We start from the raw sequence: 19972 nt of genomic DNA on the forward strand, positions 1-19972 counted from the left end.
GGAATAACCCCTGGGCATCGTGGGTGTAACCCCCCAAAATAAATGACTACTTCTATTATTTTCTTTAAGTTAGAATGAACTAGCCGTCCCATGGAGAAGCATCAAAGGATTGACCTCATCGGAAACCTAGCATTGTTTTTTTTCTTTTATTTGGAGTGGGCTCCAAAGCAGTGCTCAAGAGGCCTCAGGGGATGCTTAGAGATCTATGTAGTGAAGGGGAATTGAACTAGGGTCCCTATACATTATAAGTGTCAGTTACATGTAAGGTGTGTGTCTTAACTAAGCTGTGTTCTATCTCTTCATCCTGGAGCTGGGTCTTTAAGACCAGGAAGAAGGCATCTGTGGCAGTATTATGTCCGTATATAATATTAATGTTTATATTAAACTAAATATTAAACTAATAATTAAATTAAATAATTAATATTAAACTAATGTTTAATATTAATATTTCTGTCTCTCGTGTTCATTATTCATTAATTCATTCTTGACTTCATTGACTTTTTATATACTTCATAATATTTTTATATACTTTATAAGCCTTTGGACTAGGAGCTTAGGAAACTTGGATTGCTCAAACTCTTGGTTTATAAAAAGCAATCAAATATATAAGAGGAGGGGGTGACTGATACGTAAACAGTTTAGTTCCTTAAGGTGTTGAGACAGATGTATTATGGTGTTCATTGGGGGATGAAAGGAAGAAAAGATCGTTTTTGGCCAGTTGGTTATAGTAGTGCGTAGTCTGAGAGGAGATGATCTTTGAATCGAAACCTTGAAAAAGTGTGGATATTCACTGCGGAGACCAAGTTAGGATTAGGGCATTATAGACAGAGAAAAGAGGATAAACATGTAGGATTAAGACATAACTTCTAGCTTTCACCTTGGTATTTAATTGATTCTAAGGTAATGTATGTTTTCATCTGAACCTCTATACATTGCAAGGTGTACCTTATAATCTATGCCATCTAAGATTTGATGAAAAAAGATTAATATCATTGTTTCCTAGTATATTTGGGTATGTAGAACCAGCTGCTAATAAGTCTTTGTTTTAGAGATAGATTTTGAGGAAAATATTTAGTTGAATTTCGTTGAGAAACCAGGCATGAAATAACTTGAGACTTTTATTAAATGAATATAATACACTGTAGCACTGTCATCCCGTTGTTCTTCAAGTTGCTGGAGCAGGCACCAGTAATGCCTCCATTGTCAGACTTGTTGTTACTGTTTTTGGCTTATCGATTATGCCATGGGGAGCTTGCCAGGCTCTGCCTTGCGGGCAGGATACTCTTGGTAGCTTGCCAGGCTCTCCGAGAGGGATGGAGGAATCAAACCCTGGTTGGTCACGTACCAGACAAATGCCCTACCAGCTGTGCTATGGCTTCAGCCCCAAATGAATATAATAAAATTTATTTATCATATTTTAATTTTACAGAACATATTTAATTTTATTGTAAAATATATTCAATGACATTTAATTTTACAAAATACCTGGCATCTCTTGATGCCTTTTTTTTAATGGGATGAGGGGTTGGCCACATCTGTTGGTGCTCAGGCCTTAACCCTGGCTTTGGTCAGGGATAACTCCTAGCCGTGCTTGTAGGACCATATGAAGTGCTAGGTCAAACCAGGTTTTGCTGTGTGCTAAGCAGGTGTCCTTCTGTACTCTCTGATGTCTCATATTTAATAGCTATGCTGGTAGTGATGAAATAATTCATCTAGCCATCTGTGAATTGTAGTGATGAAGTATTCCTCGGGAAAGAATTTTAGTGTCTTACATACTGGACCATGCTCTGAACTATCACATTATCTTTACCAACATAAAAGTGGAATTTGAAAGGCTAAAGACAAACAGCTTTTTGAAATTTATAAGGATACTAGGTTTATGATTACTGTGTAAAAATATGTCCAATATTTGGGGTCAAAATGAATTCCCAATGATACCAGATTGTAAGTTGTGAAAACAAGGCGACTATCTATAACTCATCTTTCAAGGCACAAGAAGATACATCAGGTACAAGTTTCAGTGGATAGCATTAAGAGTAATATTGTGGTTTAGTGTATCTGAATATCAAATCAGTGAATTTTTGTTGTAGTTAATAGTCTTGGCGAATATCCAAGGAAGAAAGTGAGCATCTAGCATTTAAATGTAAATACTCACTTCACGCTGATCATAGGAAAGTGGATCTTAGAAGCATTCGATTTCTGCTCTGTTAGTAAATCTCCTTGTGTGTCTTTAGACAAGTCAAATTAGCACTTGGATTTTAGTCTACCACAAGACCAGACTACAGGGGGAGTTGCTATCACTTAAAGAGTTTGTGACTTTCCCAGGTGTGTTTCAGATGTGGCTTCATGAATAAACAAGCAGTACTTGGCCTAAGATCTTGTTCATTCTCTTTAAGTTTGTGAACTCATAGAAGTGAATGTTATAAGACATGTCAAAGCTATTTTAAAATTATTTTGGAAAAACAAAATTTCTAATTATGTTCCCTAGGTCTAAGGAAAGGTACAGTAGTGTTTTGCTACCGACTTTTATCCAGTTATATCAAAGAGAAGACGGAGAATTTGGCAAGACAGTTTTAAAGCCTAATTGTTTTAAAGCTGAGGTCACATATAATTTTGTATCTCTTGAGGATAAAAACAGAAGATACAGTCACTGAGACACGACCAGGAAGTTTATCAAAAAAAAGTTTCAAAAAGCACATGCATGTTAAAAAGAATGGCTAGAGTGATTCAGTTACTATTGCTATTTTTTATGAATGAGTCACGAAATTGTTTTCCCTTTTCCTTCGTGCCTTACGCTTTTCCATAATAGCACAGATTTTTAATGCCCTATGCTTCTAATATTTTTAATTGTGTCCAGTGACAGTGGATGAGAAAGAAAAACCAAAATTGGAGAGACACAGCCAGATTATATCTTTTCAGAGAGACTTTTTTGGAAGATCAGATTTAGAATGAAGTAAATTAACTAAACATTCTTTTTTTCAACGGTGTCAAGTTTTCTTTCTGGGTGCTTCAAGATATTAGCTATTACAGAGAAAATTGATTTTATATAACTAAATTCCATCTCTTTACCCCTTTATCTCTTTGGGTAAGGAGAGTATGACATATAATTTCCTTTTAAAAAATATAGCGGCCACACACGACAGGCCTGGGGGTTTGGGATCTCTGCTGGCAATGCTCTGGTGTATTCCTCGACGTGGGTGCTCACAGTCAGGGACGCACTGCTGGGAGTAAAATGTGATTGAGAATGAATATGGACAGTTCTTTACAGAAGAAGCACAACAGTATGTTTTAGTCTGAGTAGAGATTGTGAAAGTTTCAATAAAATAAATATTTCAGTTGTATCATTTTGGTGTTTTCATTGCAATTAGAAAAAGATATTTTGTACCAATACCGGGGTGGGGGCGGGTTGGGTGATGACCAGGGACTCCATCACAGAAGTTTTAAACGTTTCAACCGTTGAATATCACTGCTCTTTAAAAATAGCTTCTGATAGAAGTGTGCGCGTGTGCGTGTTGGCTAATATTTACTGTAAGGGACATGAAAGCTAACCTGATTCATTTGTTTTTAGGGGCTCTTGGCTGTGGGCCTCAGTGCAAGTCCACTGGAAAAGGCAGCTGCAACAATCTAGTGGTCACCAGCAGTCCCATGATGGTTCAGCGACTGGGACCCATTTCACCTCCAGCAAGCCAGGTCTCCACAGCATGCAACCAGATCAGTCCTAGCTTACAGAGGGCAATGAATGCAGCCAACCTGAATATACCTCCTTCAGATACAAGGTCTCAAGTTACTTTTGTTTTCCCTTTCCCTTATGGTATAATCACACCTCACACGTGTTCTTCCTCCTTTCCTGTGTATGCACATGCTGGTGTACACACACACACACACACACACACACACACACACACACTCTCACTTAAGCAACTCTTTCCATTTGCGCATTGCAGTATGTCTTCTTAGTCTCTTAATCAGCAGGAGTGATATAACACTGGCTGACTTGTGTGATGTGAGAGAAATAAATAGCCAATTTGAGACTCTGTTTTAGTAGGTAAAGCACATTGTGGTAAAGAAAGTCACATATCATGACCTAGAAAATTGGTATATTCCATGTACAAATATACTGCTTGCTTGTTATGTGCATGTGCATGTTCTAGTGTCCCCAGGTTGCTTTATAAACCTTGGGATTTATACTGAATTCAGCCCAGCAATCTAGTCAAATAATGATTGCGCATTTACTTTGTATAACTCTGCAGTTAAAGTTTAGGGAATGAGTAGAGAAGATAAAGGCGGAGATAATGAATTTCCCATCTTTATAATGTGTCTAGTGAGACGTACTTCCACCTATGAGTTTTAAACGTTTTAGGGCAAGGTCTGATTAGATGCCTGATTAAAAAAAAAATAGGCCCTCCCGTTGATCGTCGATTTGCTCGAGCGGGCCCAGTAACGTCTCCATTGGAGACTTTGTTGTTACTGTGTCTGGCATATCGAATACTCTCGGTAGCTTGCCGGGCTCTCCGAGAGGGGCGGAGGAATCGAACTTGGGTCGGCCATGTTGGCCGCTAGTAAGGCAAACGCCCTACCTGCTGCGCTATCGCTCCAGCCCAGATGCCTGATTAAGAAGGTGTATTCTATGTTGCACTTCCATTTCCTTGGGAGAGAACTGAATTGAAAAGGAATAGCATCCTTGAGACCAAATTGTCTCTCTGTCTTAAGGTTGATATAATATAGAGGACATGCGTCCAATATATTGTACAATGTTTCAGGTCTATACTATGTTCGAAATAAATGATTTCATTTTTAGAAGCCTTAGAATCCTTTTGGAGAAACATAATTCAGAATCCCTATGTCTCAGTTCTGCTTTAACTTAATTTTCAAAGGCATGTGACTTTCTAGAACTTGGCTTCCTCTTGTGGCTAAAGTCAGCTGAGATGCCTTGCAGTTTTTGAATGCTGTATATTCTTCCTAATTTTCTCCTACTCCTCATGTGCACTTTTAGAGCCCTGCACTAGTCTCCTAGCTGCTATTTGAGAGGATCATTTTCATGCCAATCTTTTCAATTTTTTTCATGTGACAGAGCTTGTTTTTCACCTGAGATTTTTTTTTTTTGATGGGAAGTGCCTGTCATTTTCCCATTGATGATTATGCCTTGAGGGACTCCTCAGACTTGCTGAGTGTTGCATGAAAAATTAGCTCTGCTCCTCTTGGGAAACCTTCAGCTTCCTGTCTGTGGCAAGTCCATCCCATGCCTTGGAGGCAGAGAGTCATAATTAATGAAGAAGTTGACACCAGGGAGAGTGCACGAGACTGTTCCAGATTTGAGACTGTATCTTATGTAGTCTCTGCCATGGACACGCCAGAGCAAGGTCATTATCTTGGTGCTTTCTGAAATATTTGATTCCTTAGCATAATTTTATATCTTTAAAAGACAACATCAGATATTGGAGGAAGGTACTGCAATGCTCAGAGAAATTGGGACCCACTTTCAGTGATATCGGCAGAACAGGTAGATCAGTGCTAAGGGGTCTGGTGATACAGAGTATCACCAAGAGCGCACAAGGGCTATACCCGCAGTGCTTGTGGTAGCATGTTTGGCCCCAGGGATCACACTCAGGACCTCATGTATGTAATACATGCATTCAGTCTTTTGAAATCCCCTTTCCCAGCCTCACAAAGATAATGTTGCTTTGCGAGATGTTTTAGACTATGTATTTAAGTTCAGTACTTCTATATTTGTCAATATATATTTGCAATGGGCTGGAGCGATAGCACAGCAGGTAGGGTGTTTGCCTTGCACTCAGCCGACCTGAGTTCGATTCCTCTGCCCCTCTCGGAGAGTCCAGCAAGCTCCCAAGAGTATCTCACCTGCACGGCAAAGCCTGGCAAGCTACCTGTGATGTATTCGATATGCCAAACACAGTAACAAGAAGTCTCACAATGGAGACGTTACTGGGCCTGCTCGAGCAAATCGATGAACAATGGGAGGATAGCACAGCACAGTATATTTGCAATATGAGCAAAGAAATGAAAATTGGGAAATAACTTAGTGAAGCAGGAAACTTAGTTTTAGCCATTTAAGTGATCTCATTTATTTGTGATCCTTAAATTAGTTGAGTGTTTGATCAGAGAAGGGAAAATGTGATCAGAGAAGGGAAAATGATAGGAAGTAGCAGTCCAACTTGAAGACATTTTGCTGCCCAGAAATAGAAGGAAGATGGAGGGAGAAACCCTGCTTTTATTTTTTTTTGCCTCCATCTGGGGCTTGCCAGAGACAGGTTGGCAGAATGGGCAAGAAGTGATAGGCATCGAGAAGAAAGCTATAAACTTTGTTCCCCCTGCAACCCCACTGATTATCTAATCCTTATTCATTGTAGAAAATTAGGGACATAGAAAAGGAATTGGTATTTTATGACAGTTATCTTGAATTCTACCACCAATGTGCAACAACGGTGTGATTTTGATATATACTGCCTTCTAGTTATATACAAATACGTATATCATAAGCATAGGTTTTTCTTCCAACAAATTGATCTAAAATAGTTTTGCAATTGCTTTTGTCAGTTATTAGAAGCAATTTTATAACAAATATCTCAAAATAATGACTTCTTTCCTATGATTTCTTTTTTTAAAAAATATATCCATAAATGAAACTTTAATTTTTTTCTTTAGTCCTATTTTGGACATTTCACATGCTTTTCTTTATTTCAGTATTAGAAGAATTGAATATTCCAATTCTGTAAGTCTTTTGTGTGTGTGTGTGTGGGGGGGGGTCACACCTAGTAGAGCTCTGTACTTACTTCTGGCTCTGTGCACAGGAATCAGTTTTTATTTATTTATTTATTTATTTATTTATTTATTTATTGCTTTTTGGGTCACACCCGGTGATGCACAAGGGTTACTCCTGGCTCTGCACTCAGGAATTACTCCTGGCAGTGCTTGTGGGTCCATATGGGATGCTGGGAATTGAACCTGGGTTGGCCACGTGCAAGGCAAACACCCTACCTGTTGTGCTATCTCTCCAGCCCCCAGGAATCAGTTTTGATGGAGATAAGAGGATCAAATGAGAAGCTAGGGATAGAACCTGGGTCAGCCGTGTGCAAGATATGCACCCTACCCCCTGTAGTATTGCTACAGCTCCTTGTTTTTGTTTTGGGGGATTGGGTCCTTACTCAGCAAGGCTGGCAATGTTCAGAATTTACTCCTGGCTCTGTGCTCAGGGATCATTCCTGGAGGCCTTCAGGGTAAAATCATGTGTTGCTGGGTATTAAATTGGAGTAAGTTGCATTTAAGACAAGTGCCTTAACTCCAATACTATCTCTCTGGCCCCAACTCTGTAAATACTTTATTGTACATTCCTGGTTATTAAAGAAACCTAAATTTACTTTTAAAGGAAATGTAGCATTTTGAAGTTAAGTTTTTGATATACATTTGCATTTGCATTTCAGAGAAGACCTAACCATTTATAAACTCACCACCAGACTGAAAGTACCAGTGTTTCCAAATCTTTTTTTTTTTTTTTTACTTTTTGGGTCACACCCAGCAATGCACAGGGGTTATTCCTGGCTCATGCACTCAGGAATTTCTCCTGGTGGTTCTCGGGGGACCATATGGGATGCTGGGAATTGAACCCAGGTCGGCCAGATGCAAGACAAACACCCTACCTGCTGTGCTATCGTTCCAGCCCCTAGTGTTCCCAAATCTTACCAAATTCTAGGCATTTTTATTTTTATAACTTTTGCCAATTTGATGTCAATATATTATGGTATCTTAATTTGAATTTCTTAACTGTCCACAATACTGGGTATTTTTCATGGATTGAATAGGATTTCAAAACAGTTCATCTTTGACTTCTTTGAGTGTTTTTAGTCTGGTGTGCACATGTTGGAAAAAGCACTATTTGTAAACTTTATTGGATTCTGTTTAATATAATGATGAAAATCATGCCCATAATGCTGTATATTTGCCTTTATAAGTTTTCCAGTCACTTCTGATTAACCCACGTAATAATAAACACAAATATCATCCCTTCTTGAAAGTCTAGGAACAAGTCTTGATTTAGGTATTGTCAAAGTCTTTAAATACGAAAGACGTTATCTATCTTCCTTGATGCGACAGAACTGAAGTACTGATCTGGTAGCTTCATGTACCAATCTTGCAAAAGATGTCCAGTAAAGGAGATTGCATGCATCTTGTGTAGTTTTTTTTCTTAGATACTGTGCTTCTACAATTCGTGATGGGATATTCACAAACTAACTGCAAGTTTTATAAATGATAGATCCCAGGCACAAAGTCTAAATGCTTTTCCAAGTGTCATTTTACGTGTCAGTTACCGAGTTCAGTTATCAATCCAGTCTAGTCATTTCAGATTTTTAAAGGCACCACATTCTCATTTCCTAAACAATTTGGAGGTGGTGATTTCTGAGCAAGGCCATATCTGGGACAGAGGTTGGACTTTGGATTTTCTTCTAGCTCTCTCCCTCTCTCTCTCTTTTTTTTTTTTTTTTGCTTTTTGAGTCACACCCAGCGATGCTCAGGGGTTACTCCTGGCTTATGCACTCAGGAATGACTCCTGGCCGTGCTCGGAGGACCATATGGGATGCTGGGAATTGAACCTGGGTCGGCCATGTTGGCTGCGTGCAAGGCAAATGCCCTACCCGCTGTGCTCCAGCCCCTCTCCCTCTTTTTGATTTTTATAAATTATTTTGGAGAGCCCGGCCAGCTACCGAGAGTATTCGATATGCCAGACACAGTAACAACAAAGTCTCCAATGGAGACGTTACTGGGCCCACTCGAGCAAATCGACGATCAACGGGAGGGCCTTTACTTTACTATTTTACTATTTTGGAGCTCCATGCACTAACTCTCTGAATAGTGCACAGACATTCCGACTTGCCAGCCAACCCTCTTCCTCCCCTCTTTGTCCACACAGTAACTTCCCTCTTTAAAAAGAAATGCCAAGTTGTTCCTATAGGTTGCTTTCTTTCTCCCCCCCCCCCGCCCCCGCCACACTGAGTCTCTTTCCCCTCTCTCTTTTCTCTAGTTAACTTAAGTTCTGATATCAGCATCCCCAGTCTGTCTTTCTCGTTTGTTTTCCTGTTTTTGCCAATTTTATATACTGATATTATGCACATCGGTGAAATCATTTATACTGGGCTTTTTCTTCTGGTGTTTCACTTTGAATAATCCCCCAAACCCCCTTTAATTTGTTTTTTGTTTTACTTATGTTGAAATTGCCTCGATTTTATAGTTGGTAGCTTTCTGTTATATAAATGTACTCCATCTTCTTTATCCAAGCATATATTTATGGACATTTAGATTTCATCCTTATTTTTTTTTATTTTTTTTTTTTATTAGTGAAACACCATGAGGTACAGTTGTAGACTCACAAGTTGTTGTGCTTGGGTCTCAGTTATACAATGATCGAGTACCCATCCCACCACCAGTGCCCATTCTCCACCCCCACCAATCCCAGTATCCCTCCACCCCCCATCCCCCATCCCACCCTGCCTCTGTGGCAAGGCACTCCCTTTTGTTCTATCTCTCCTTTTGGATGCTGTGGCCTGCAGAAGAGACATTGGGTGGCAATCATGTTCTGTCTATAGACTACTTTCAGCATGCATCTCCCATCCTGGGCAGATCTTCCCAGCACCCTTTATTTGGTGCTCCCTTCTCTATCTGAGCTGCCTTTGCCCCTGCAGTGTGCGGCTGGCTTCTAAGCCATGGAGTGAACAACCTGGTATTTATGACAGCTGCTCTTGGGTGTTAGTCTCCTATTTTGTTACTTTATGTTCCCCAGATGAATGCAGTCTTTCTTTGTCTGTCCCTCTCTTTCTGACTCATTTCGCTTAGCATGATATTTTCCATGTAGTACCACTTGTATGTAAATTTCATGACTTTATTTTATTTTAGCTACTATAAGTAAATATTGGGGTGAAGGGCTCTCTTTAATGTCTAACATTTTACAAAGACATCCTGACTTCTAATGCAGTGCCTATTCTTTTGGGGGAATTGACCAGGCTCATGGACAAGAACTTCTAGAGAGATGAGAATTCATCACATGTGTAATGTGTGTTCTAATACGTGTCACTATGAGAAATTCACTGTGCTCTGTCCGTTAGCGCCTACTTTGAATTTGGCATGGACCCGAGCAATTTAGCTTGGTCATCCAGCCTCTTTCTAGCCCAGAGTTACTGAGCATTCATTATCAATTCCCTACCTAGTGTTACTCTTTTTTTTCTTGTATTTTTAAAATCTGTCCTTTATCTCTTCCTTTCATAAATAGCTTCGGATTAATCAGTCACTAGAAATAATATACTTAGAACCGAACGAACATATGGAAATGGAGATTGCTCTCAGTATGGTGATAGAACTGCGGCTCTTTGTGACTGTTCCCCCCAGAGGCTTGGTAGACATAGCAGCAGGGGTTGGAAGCTAGAGTCAGGGGAACCGTTCCGTCATTTAATGTTACAGAAAGGAAGCGAGACACGTGGAGCCAGTTGTAGCTTGTGTGACTCGAAGCCTAGTGTGACTTGCTGCACTCCATAATACAAACCACATAATACCACGTGGTTTGTATTATGGACCACGTGGGGATGTGATGTCTGGAAAACAATAGAGGTGTATGGGAGCCTGCTGAAAGTAGGGGCCCACAGTGCCGCTTCTTTGTGCTTAGGGGTCTACTTTGCCTTTTGCCCCCCTTCTCTCTCTGCTCCTCCCTTCTCTCCGTCCTCCTCTCTTCTGTCCCTGCTTTCCCTTCCCCTTCTTTCTCCTCTCCTCAGTCCCCTCCAGTCTCTTCTCTCCCTATTCTGCCCCCTCCCCCGGCTTCTCCCCTCCCCTCACCCTACTCTACCTCTTCCTTCCCTTTCCCTTCCCTTCCCCTCTCTTCTCCTCTCCGCTCCTCTCCCCTCCCCCTTTATGGCCCCTCTCCTGCTCTCTCCTCTTCCTTTCCTTCTGCTCTCTCTTCTTTTCCTCTTGTTCATCACTGGGAGAAATTTTATAGAACTTTGCTTTATTCTTTGTAAGAGAGAGATGCACTGGAGCACTGCCCTCCCGTTGTTCATCGATTTGCTCAAGTGGGCACCGGTAACGTCTCCATTGCGAGACTTCTGGTTGCTGTTTTTGGCATATCGAATACACCACGGGGAGCTTGCCAGGCTTTGCCGTGGGATTCTCGGTAGCTTTCTGGGCTCTCCGAGAGGGATGGAGGAATCGAATCTGGGTCAGCCGTGTGCAAGACGAATGCCCTACCTGCTGTGCTGAAAAGAGAGATCGTTTATTTTTATTCTTATTTTTAATCTTTGGGTTTTGGGGTCACACTTGGCTGTTCTCTGGGCTTACTCCTGGCTCCGGGCTCTCTCCTGACAGTGCCTGGGGCTCATATGCAGTGCCAGAGATTCAACCTGGGTAGACCTGTGTGGGCAAGTGGCTTACCCACCGTACTGTTTCTCTGTCCCCAAGAGGTAGCACTGTAGCACTGCACTATCCTCCCTTTGTTCATCAATTGGCTCAAGTGGGCACCAGTAAGGTCTCCATTAAGAGACTGTTATTGTTTTTGGCGTATCTAATACACCATGGGGCTTTTTAAAATTTAGTTTGAGTATCTCACAGGATGCATCATATGAGATACTACATAGGAAAATACTTTGAAGCTCTGAATAGTTAATTCTCATATAGATGAATGATTTATTCATTTTATATATTAATTTTTTAATCACGGTCACGGTTCTCCCGTTATTCATCAATTTGCTCGAGCGGGCCCAGTAGCGTCTCCATTTTTAGACTTGTTGTTCCTGTGTTTGGCATATCGAGTACTTCACGGGTAGCTTGCCAGGCTCTGCCGTGCGGGCGAGATACTCTCAGTAGCTTGCCGGACTTTCTGAGAGGGGTGGAGGAATCGAACTCAGGTCGCCCATGTTGGCTCCGTGCAAGGCAAACACCCTACCACTGTGCTATCGCTCCAGTCCGTAATTTTTTAATAAATTCATTTTATTTATTAATTTTGGAAGTGACTGTTAGAGACTGGGGAAGATAATTTTTATTCCTTTTGAAGATGTACTTTGGGTTTTCTTCAGGAAGCAATGTCTACAGATGCTTGAAATTAGTTGTGTTTAAGGTGCGGGGCAGCGTATGTAACTTCTTTGGAAGAAAGATGCTTATTGAAAGCTATTACACTTGCAGGAAGTTTCAGGGATTAGAACATTGAAAGATGAAATATCTCAGTGGTGGGCCACATGGCAACGGCCATTTCTTGGAAGTTTTATTCTTATTAGGTGTTGGAGATAGAAGAGTTTTCTGTCTATACTATAGACTCAGTAAATAAAACATAGGATTTGCTTTTAAAAAATTTATAACCGTCTTCGAAAACTGAAGTCTGAGTTAAGGGACGCCTGCATGGGGTATGCTGAGATTTAAATTGAGCCATAGTTAGATGTAATTGGAGAAAAATAAGAACCATCTCTCATCAGTGGAGTGAACAAACATATCTCCTATAAATTGTCCTCAAAGCAAGTGATTTAATTTCATCTGCAACGTATATACAGGGGGGTAAAACACTTCCTGCCTGCTAGCTCCTAATTACAAATTGGAATTGCTCCAGTAGGATAGTGACCAGGTAAAGACACCGACTTTGAGAATGCACTATAAATTCATTTTAAACTTCAGGATCTAAAAGAAGGCCATTCTCTTAGTCTCATATGTGATTTTTCTACTGATTTGGCTTGGATTGGAAAGCAGTTTCCCAAAACTCTTTGGTGAAGGGACCATAAGGCTTTAGACATTACAGTCCCCAGGATCTTTCAACTGAGCTCGGCAGGGAGAGGTTCATGCAACAGCCTATGTCAGTGGCAGTTGGGCATAAATCCCTGCTGTCTGTCATTTATAAACATCACTTCCTAGGTGGAAGATCCAGTCTTTAACTGTGTTGCCTTGCACTGTGCATTTTAGATTGGAGATGTTTCCTGGCTAAAATCTGCTTGCAGGAAACTATTTTGGCTTCCATTTTGTGAAAAGGACTGAAGGGAACAGATGGCATGAACGCTCCTTAGCAACAGGTTGTCATTTAACAGCTGGAAAGAGTGAATGGGTTTATCCTGGGAAGACATGCATTCGATGTAATAATTTGTTTTGATCATTTTTTTAATCGGACAGAGAGATCTCTTTAGCAATTCAGTGCAGATACATATAAATAAGCCAGGTGTATCTGATGGGCCCCGTATCTGAGTTGGGAAACACAGAGGGTTCTGTCTAGCCTCTTTGAGACAAATTTTCCATCCAGGCTTTCCTTGTCAATGATTTTTAAGGCTGTAAAGTCATCTTAAAGCCAAATGAAAATTTAAAGTCGCCAGACTACAAGACAAATCCCTTAGAAATGCAGATAAATATTGTGACATGGGAGATATGTTTTGTCAAGGGTCAAAAGAACAGGGGAGGTATTGTTGTAAAAGTGAACTTCTGAAAGTGAATTATCTACTCTTGGCTCAAAGCTGTGACGCTTTAAGGACAAAGCCTTGTCAAAACCGCTACATGACCTAACTGCATAATGTAGATAGGATTTGACTGCTGGTAGTTAATTCCTTATATGTTCTAGCTGCATTTCGTTTTTTCCCCTTTCCTGAGATGTTTGCTGTTGTGACTGTGACCACTGATAGTCTGAATTAACTACCTTTAAAGGATCTTTGCTGTTCCACACGATCACTGAAACTAGATTGCAACATTATTATTTGGACTCATAGGTGACTCTTTGACTTGGCAGATCTACTTTTATTCCTAATCCACTGTGGTTTATTACACAGAAGGCCTGGGTTCTATCCAGGCACTGCCTGGTCCTTTGAGATTGCTTGGAGCAACTCCTGAGCACCAAAATTAAAGAGCCTTGAAAATCAAAACTGAAAAAGATTATTTTGATTTTCTTATGGGAGTTACACCTGGAAATTCTAACTCTGTGTGTGTGTTTGGGGGATAAGGATATGTTGTCTGGAGACACTCCCAACCATGTTCTGTGTTGTAGCGGCCTCATGGTTTGGTGCTCAGTCAGACGCAGTAGTGCTCAGGGGCTGCTCAAATCACAGTTGGTCTGCTGGAAGGGACATGTGGTGCTAGGGGTTGAACTCAGAGCCTCGTACTTATTAAGCCTGTGGTCTATCCCTTGAGTCATCTTTCCTGACCCATATGAGTTTGCTTTCCCTCATTAAAAAGATTTTACTCACTCTGGACTTGTATTTAGACTTGCGTTGTATTTATAATAGACATATATATATATATATATACATATGTATATCAGACATATTTGTAATATGCTGCACACAGTCGGCGCTTAATAAATACGTGCTTATTGGCTTGCCTTGATAAGCATTACTAATTATTCCCAGGTCTCTAATTTTCCCTCTTCCAGAGAGATATTTAAAAATAAGGCAAGGTCTATTTATTATCATTAAAGCATTAAGATTACTTAAAACAATAGATCTTTTGTTTTATTATTCCAGCGAGCAATAGCCTTTATTTTTCTTCTTGGTAAAATGTTATTTACCTGGAACTAAAAGCTCTGGGTTTTATCTTAGCCAAAGAATGTGTGTTTAGCCGAGAATGTAATTAGGGGAAATACTTAAGGGATTGTCAATGCAATGTTCTTTTAGCTCTTAAGCAATCCATATCCTGCTAAAATGTTTGTCTTTTTTCCCCCCTCTGCCCCTCCCCTTCTCTGGCTGCTGTTCCAGGTCCCTCATTTCACGTGAGTCTTTGGCATCCACGACTTTGAGTCTGACCGAGAGCCAGTCAACCCTGAGCGTGAAGCAAGAGTGGTCCCACGGTTACCGGGCTCTCCCGTCGCTCCCTTCCAGCCACGGTTCTCAGAATGGCATTGAGCTAGGGGACCTCTTTGGCCTCCCTCCTGGTACTGCTGTGTCTGGCAACGGTGTCGCCAACTCCTTGCCGTCTTACCTTTTTGGCATGGAAAATAGTCACTCTCCATACCCTAGTCCCAGGCACTCTTCAGCCAGGTCCCACTCGGCCCGTTCCAAGAAGAGAGCCCTGTCCTTGTCCCCGCTGTCCGATGGCATTGGCATCGACTTCAATACCATCATCCGCACCTCACCCACTTCGCTGGTCGCTTACATCAATGGTTCCAGGGCCTCCCCGGCCAACATGTCCCCGCAGCCTGAGGTCTACGGCCATTTCTTGGGGGTGCGTGGCAGCTGCATCCCTCCACCGTGTTCCATGCCCAGCGGCCAGAAGGGCGTGCGCGTGGCCCCTGGTGGCCTGGCGCTGCCCGTCTACGGAGAGGACAGCACTCTGGAGTACGACCGCATGCAGCAGCTGGAGCACGGTGGCCTCCAGCCCGGGCTGGTCAACAACATGGTGGTGCAGCACAGCCTGCCCGGGCCCAGCGGTCAGCCGGCCGGTCTGCTGAAAACCGAACGCCTGGATGAGTTCCCTGGCACTGCCCTGGACTTGCCGCCTGCTCCTGCCCTGCCACCTCTGCCGCCGCCCCCCCAAGGACCTCCACCCCCCTACCACGCCCACCCGCACCTGCACCACCAGGAGCTGGCTCCTCACACGCAGCTGGGCCTGCCCCAGGGCGCCCTGGAGGAGGACGGGGAGATGGATGACGTGGGGGGCAAGCACTGCTGTCGCTGGATCGACTGCAGCGCCCTGTACGAGCAGCAGGAAGAACTGGTGAGGCACATCGAGAAGGTTCACATAGACCAGCGCAAAGGGGAAGACTTCACATGCTTCTGGGCTGGTTGCCCTCGAAGATACAAGCCCTTCAACGCCCGCTATAAACTGCTGATCCACATGAGAGTCCACTCGGGGGAGAAGCCCAACAAGTGCACGGTGAGTTTCCCGAACGCCGTGGTCCACTCCTTGAGGTCGCCGTGTGTCTTAACCAAACGCGACTGCATGTAGGAGGACCTCTTCTTTTCCGAGGTTGGGTGCTTGGGGGTCTAGGTACCCAGGGGGGACCCATTGCATTCCTCTTTGAAAGTCTGGGGAAAAGGTGTGACTCTTCATTATTTGTGACTGGAGTCTCTTTCCACTTCTCGATTCATTTCTCTGCAAAGGCCCTTGATCCATCACCTCAGGGGACGTCGATCTGCTACCCTGGCCAAATTCTTGGCAAGTAGATGTCGCCTGCCTGCCTGCTTGCCACAGAGTTGAAGTTGCTCAACTAGGCAGAGCAGAGAAACAGACAGTCTGCCACCAGTACATGTTAGCTCTTTTCCAAAGCAAATAGTCAACGATGTTTCCCTTCTCTCCAATAACGGGGAGAATATTGGGGTTGGGGGACATGGGGTTCCAATATTTGGAAAGGAACTCACACTTAGCAGCCTGGCCAGTAAAACTGTGGCTGCCTGCACCCACCCACGCACCTGCACACTACACACTCTTGGGGTGTGAAACTAGTTAATGATTTATGGCCAGCAGAAACCACCCCTCCGGGGAGACTACAGTAGCACTCTCAGGAACTCTCCACACCTGGAGGAGAGAGGGAATCTCGTGGAAAGGGAGAGGGAGAAAGAGCAGAGCAGGAACCGTTCCTGTGTTGTTGAAGGGCTTGGATGTGGCGTCTGTTTCTTCCCATCTCTGTCTGTACAGCGGTGATCCTGGAAATACCTCTCTTGGCCAAATTAATCAGTTGTGAATAATATGACTCTTAAAAGGTTTCACAATTACTTCACACCTAGCAGAAACCCTCAGGGTTTACAAGAAGGACATAATCCTTGGGATCACAGAGCAGCGTTTCACAGTCTTAGACAGCTCAATTAATTCTTGGAAAAAGGAAGAGCATGTGTTTTGTATTAGTTTATATGGGCAAGAATCTTTTTTTCCAGTTAATTGTGGATTGAGAATGGTAGATATTCTCTGTTTATTGATATGCTATAGGTCATTGACTGTTTGTAATACAAAATCATTACTTTATTAAGATAATGAACTTCGAGCCAGAGTTTTTTCCTTCTGTATTATGTCTTGCTGATAGAGAATCTGAACCGTGTTTGTATTTGACCAAGTTGTGTGAAACATATCAAAGAAAACTAAGTTGGTCATAGGTAATGCAAGTATTAGGAGCACTTTTCCACTTGTCCAGTAAGTATTCTTAAAAGAGTTTTTAAGAATTTCTGGCAGAATGAAATTGCATTTCTTGTTACATTATGCCCCATGTTGTGATTTTTCTTACGGAAAACCTGAAGCTGATACGTCGTGAGCGTGCCAGGGTATATGACTGAAAAGTGTAATTACATTCCAGGCAGCAAAACCTTCCTCTGTCAGTAGAGTTCTGCATTAAAAATGCCTGAAAGAGACAAGCAATTGAAGGCAATTCCATTTACTCTGTTTGGAACACACTGGTCTGTTGGAGGCAGGAAAGACATTCAGTCTCTGAAGGAAAACAGTCCAACCTTTTAGTTCTGACTAATCCTGGCTGAAAATAGTTTGCTGGATTTGGCTTTACTGAAATAAACATAAAGGCTTGAATTATCCAAAAAAAGTTCTTTTGCAGTGCAAAATTAATTTTTGACTGATAGGATTTCCCCCATTTTCCCCACTGTTTCCATATTTCCAAAGGTGTATAACTCTGTGAGGTTGACTTTTGCAAAAGTGCATGATAACTATAAAAATAGAAATGTTTCGGTGGAAGAATGAGCTGAGAGCAAAATGTTTGCAGACCTCTTTGTGTTGTTCAGGATGAGTAGGGGAGATGACTTCTCTCTCCCCTGTTCTGCCCTCCTCCTGTTTTCAGATGAAATCTTAGCACAACTTTGCAAAATAGCATTTCAAATCTAGGAGCCCAAAGCATATACTTATGCATGCTATGGAGCAAATCTCTCTATTTAAAACAGGATTCCTTAAGAGCTGACTAATCCTTCAGTTCTCGTCTTGTAACTTTTTTTAAAGCAGAGAGACACCCATTTTCCTATAAAACATACACATCGGGAGCCTTGTCTTCTCAAAACTGTTATGCTGCTACATGTCACTTACTTGATTTGCAGGGCCATAGCTAAGTGACAGCAAATAATTTTCTATGAAAGTTTAGCAGTCTTCTTAAGTGGTGGTGCACAGATAGAAGACATTGTGTTTTAATACGGATACATTTCAGAAAGATCTATTTTCCTGCCTTTTACAAAACCAGTCTTTACATTCTTGGAATCCAGACACAAAGAACTGTTAAAACTGAATTGTTTCATCTCCCACGGCTTTGAAATCTGATGGTAGTTAATTCAGTGCCTAAGATCCTGCCAAATTAAATGACCATATTCTTCTTTTGGAGACATGAAGGGATCTCTAGTTTTCATTTTGGTTTTTTTTTCTTGTTTTTTTTTTGGGGGGGTGGCTCTGTTACATGCTGTAAAGACTAGGAGCAGTTTAAATAATAAGACCCAGTTCACTTTTGCTTTACGTGTGTTTAACTCCTATTAATTTTCTGTGACCCATAGTTAGAGGTAGTCATCATTTTCACTTACTCAGTTTATTGACCCAAGAAGGATTGTGATGACCCAATTGTGTTTGGTGACCATGACTACAAGCAGCACAATAAGCTTCTGGAAATCATGGTCACAGGAGGGTGTGTGAAAGGGCTACTCTGTGATAGTCTGCTTACAGTAAATGCCTACCCTGGTATCCTCCCCCAATGCCAAATTCTGCTTCATGCTTGGGAGAATGCGTTCTCAGAATCTGACGGTCATACCTTGTTTCCCCAGAACTCTGGGGTTTAGATCACGCAGGACTCTAGGTGGCAGAAATGGGGGAGGATTGATTGTTAATTTATTATTCAGTTAAGCAGTTAAGTTACTGGAAGAAGGGAATGGTTTTTTTTCTCCTTTCCACCCAAACAACTCCACCCTTCTTTAGACCTCATTCGGAGTGCTTATGTGGAAAGCTAGAGTAGCTGCTTTCCTTCCGGGCCTGACTGTTTATAGAGATATTCCCATCACCAGCCTTAGGGACCTGATGGACAGACCTAAGTTAAATCTGAAACTGGGATATGGGAAAATTATATTTTAAAAAAATACTTGCTTGAGTTCAATCAATACTGTCTACTAAAGTAAAGTAAAGTAAAGTAAAGTAAAGGCCCTCCCGTTGATCATCGATTTGCTCGAGCGGGCCCAGTAACGTCTCCATTGGAGACTTTGTTGTTACTGTGTCTGGCATATCGAATACTCTCGGTAGCTTGCTGGGCTCTCCGAATACTGTCTACTAGTTAAATAAATTTCTAAATGTCAGGTAATTCTGTTTGGACCTTCCTGAGTTTAAACCAACCTCAACATTGATTATCTTCCAGTTACCAAAACTTTGAGACTTTCTAGTTATGCTGAATTCTATAACATTTTTTTCTGAGATCATATGGATTCCGATTATCAAGTGAGAATAGGTCACAGAATCTCTGGATTTTTCTTTCCCAAACTTCTTTTAGCTCCCTGTGGCGTATTCGATATGCCAAAAACTGTAACAACAGGTCTCACAATGGAGACGTTACCGGTGCCCGCTCATGCAAATCGACGAACAATGGGAGAACAGTGCTACAGTGCTACTAAAAGGACACCATCAGATATAATCCAAACTGTGGATGTACTTTAGCTAACCATCCCCAGCAGTGTCTATAGTAATGGCTCCCAACAGCATGCATGCTGAGAATATTGTTACCAGAAGTCGTTTGGCCTTTAAGTTGAACAGTGTGCAGTGCCTGAGCGTACACCCAGTAAGGTGTGTTCTGAATGAGATCAGGCACACTCTGTCTGCCAGTACTCATGAGAGTCTATCTGATCGGCGCAGAGAGAGTGCAGAGGGATAGGACGTGTTGCCAGGATCAGAAACACTGATGGCTTGCCTCAAACACAATAGAAAGCAGTTGTGCTGGAGGTTGGGAGTGTTAATAAGAGAATTAGGGGAATGTGGATTGCCACTTAAATTTTGCTTATTTTTCCTGGATAAATTTTATCCAATAGCGAAAAGGAATCTTGCAAACCTTTTCCCCACCCACAGATTTTCA

At 41.9% G+C, this 19972-nt stretch overlaps 1 protein-coding gene across 4 annotated transcripts in view; it reads left to right on the top strand.

Annotated features, from left to right (window-relative positions):
• GLIS3 (GLIS family zinc finger 3) overlaps positions 1-19972 on the top strand; it is a 544874-nt gene that overhangs the window by 176960 nt on the left and 347942 nt on the right. For 2 of the 4 annotated variants that reach the window (XM_056106925.1, XM_056106922.1), the window contains exons 2-3: positions 3569-3776; positions 14706-15822. In XM_056106925.1, the coding sequence (XP_055962900.1) occupies positions 3646-3776; positions 14706-15822 (1248 nt within the window). In that variant the 5' untranslated portion in view covers positions 3569-3645. The remainder of the gene's footprint in view (positions 1-3568; positions 3777-14705; positions 15823-19972) is intronic. The other 2 variants (XM_056106923.1, XM_056106924.1) reach the window with 1 other exon arrangement.

The sequence above is a fragment of the Sorex fumeus genome, unplaced genomic scaffold, assembly GCF_029834395.1.
Source record: "Sorex fumeus unplaced genomic scaffold, SorFum_2.1 ptg000149l, whole genome shotgun sequence".
In the NCBI taxonomy this organism is placed as follows: Eukaryota; Metazoa; Chordata; class Mammalia; order Eulipotyphla; family Soricidae; genus Sorex; species Sorex fumeus.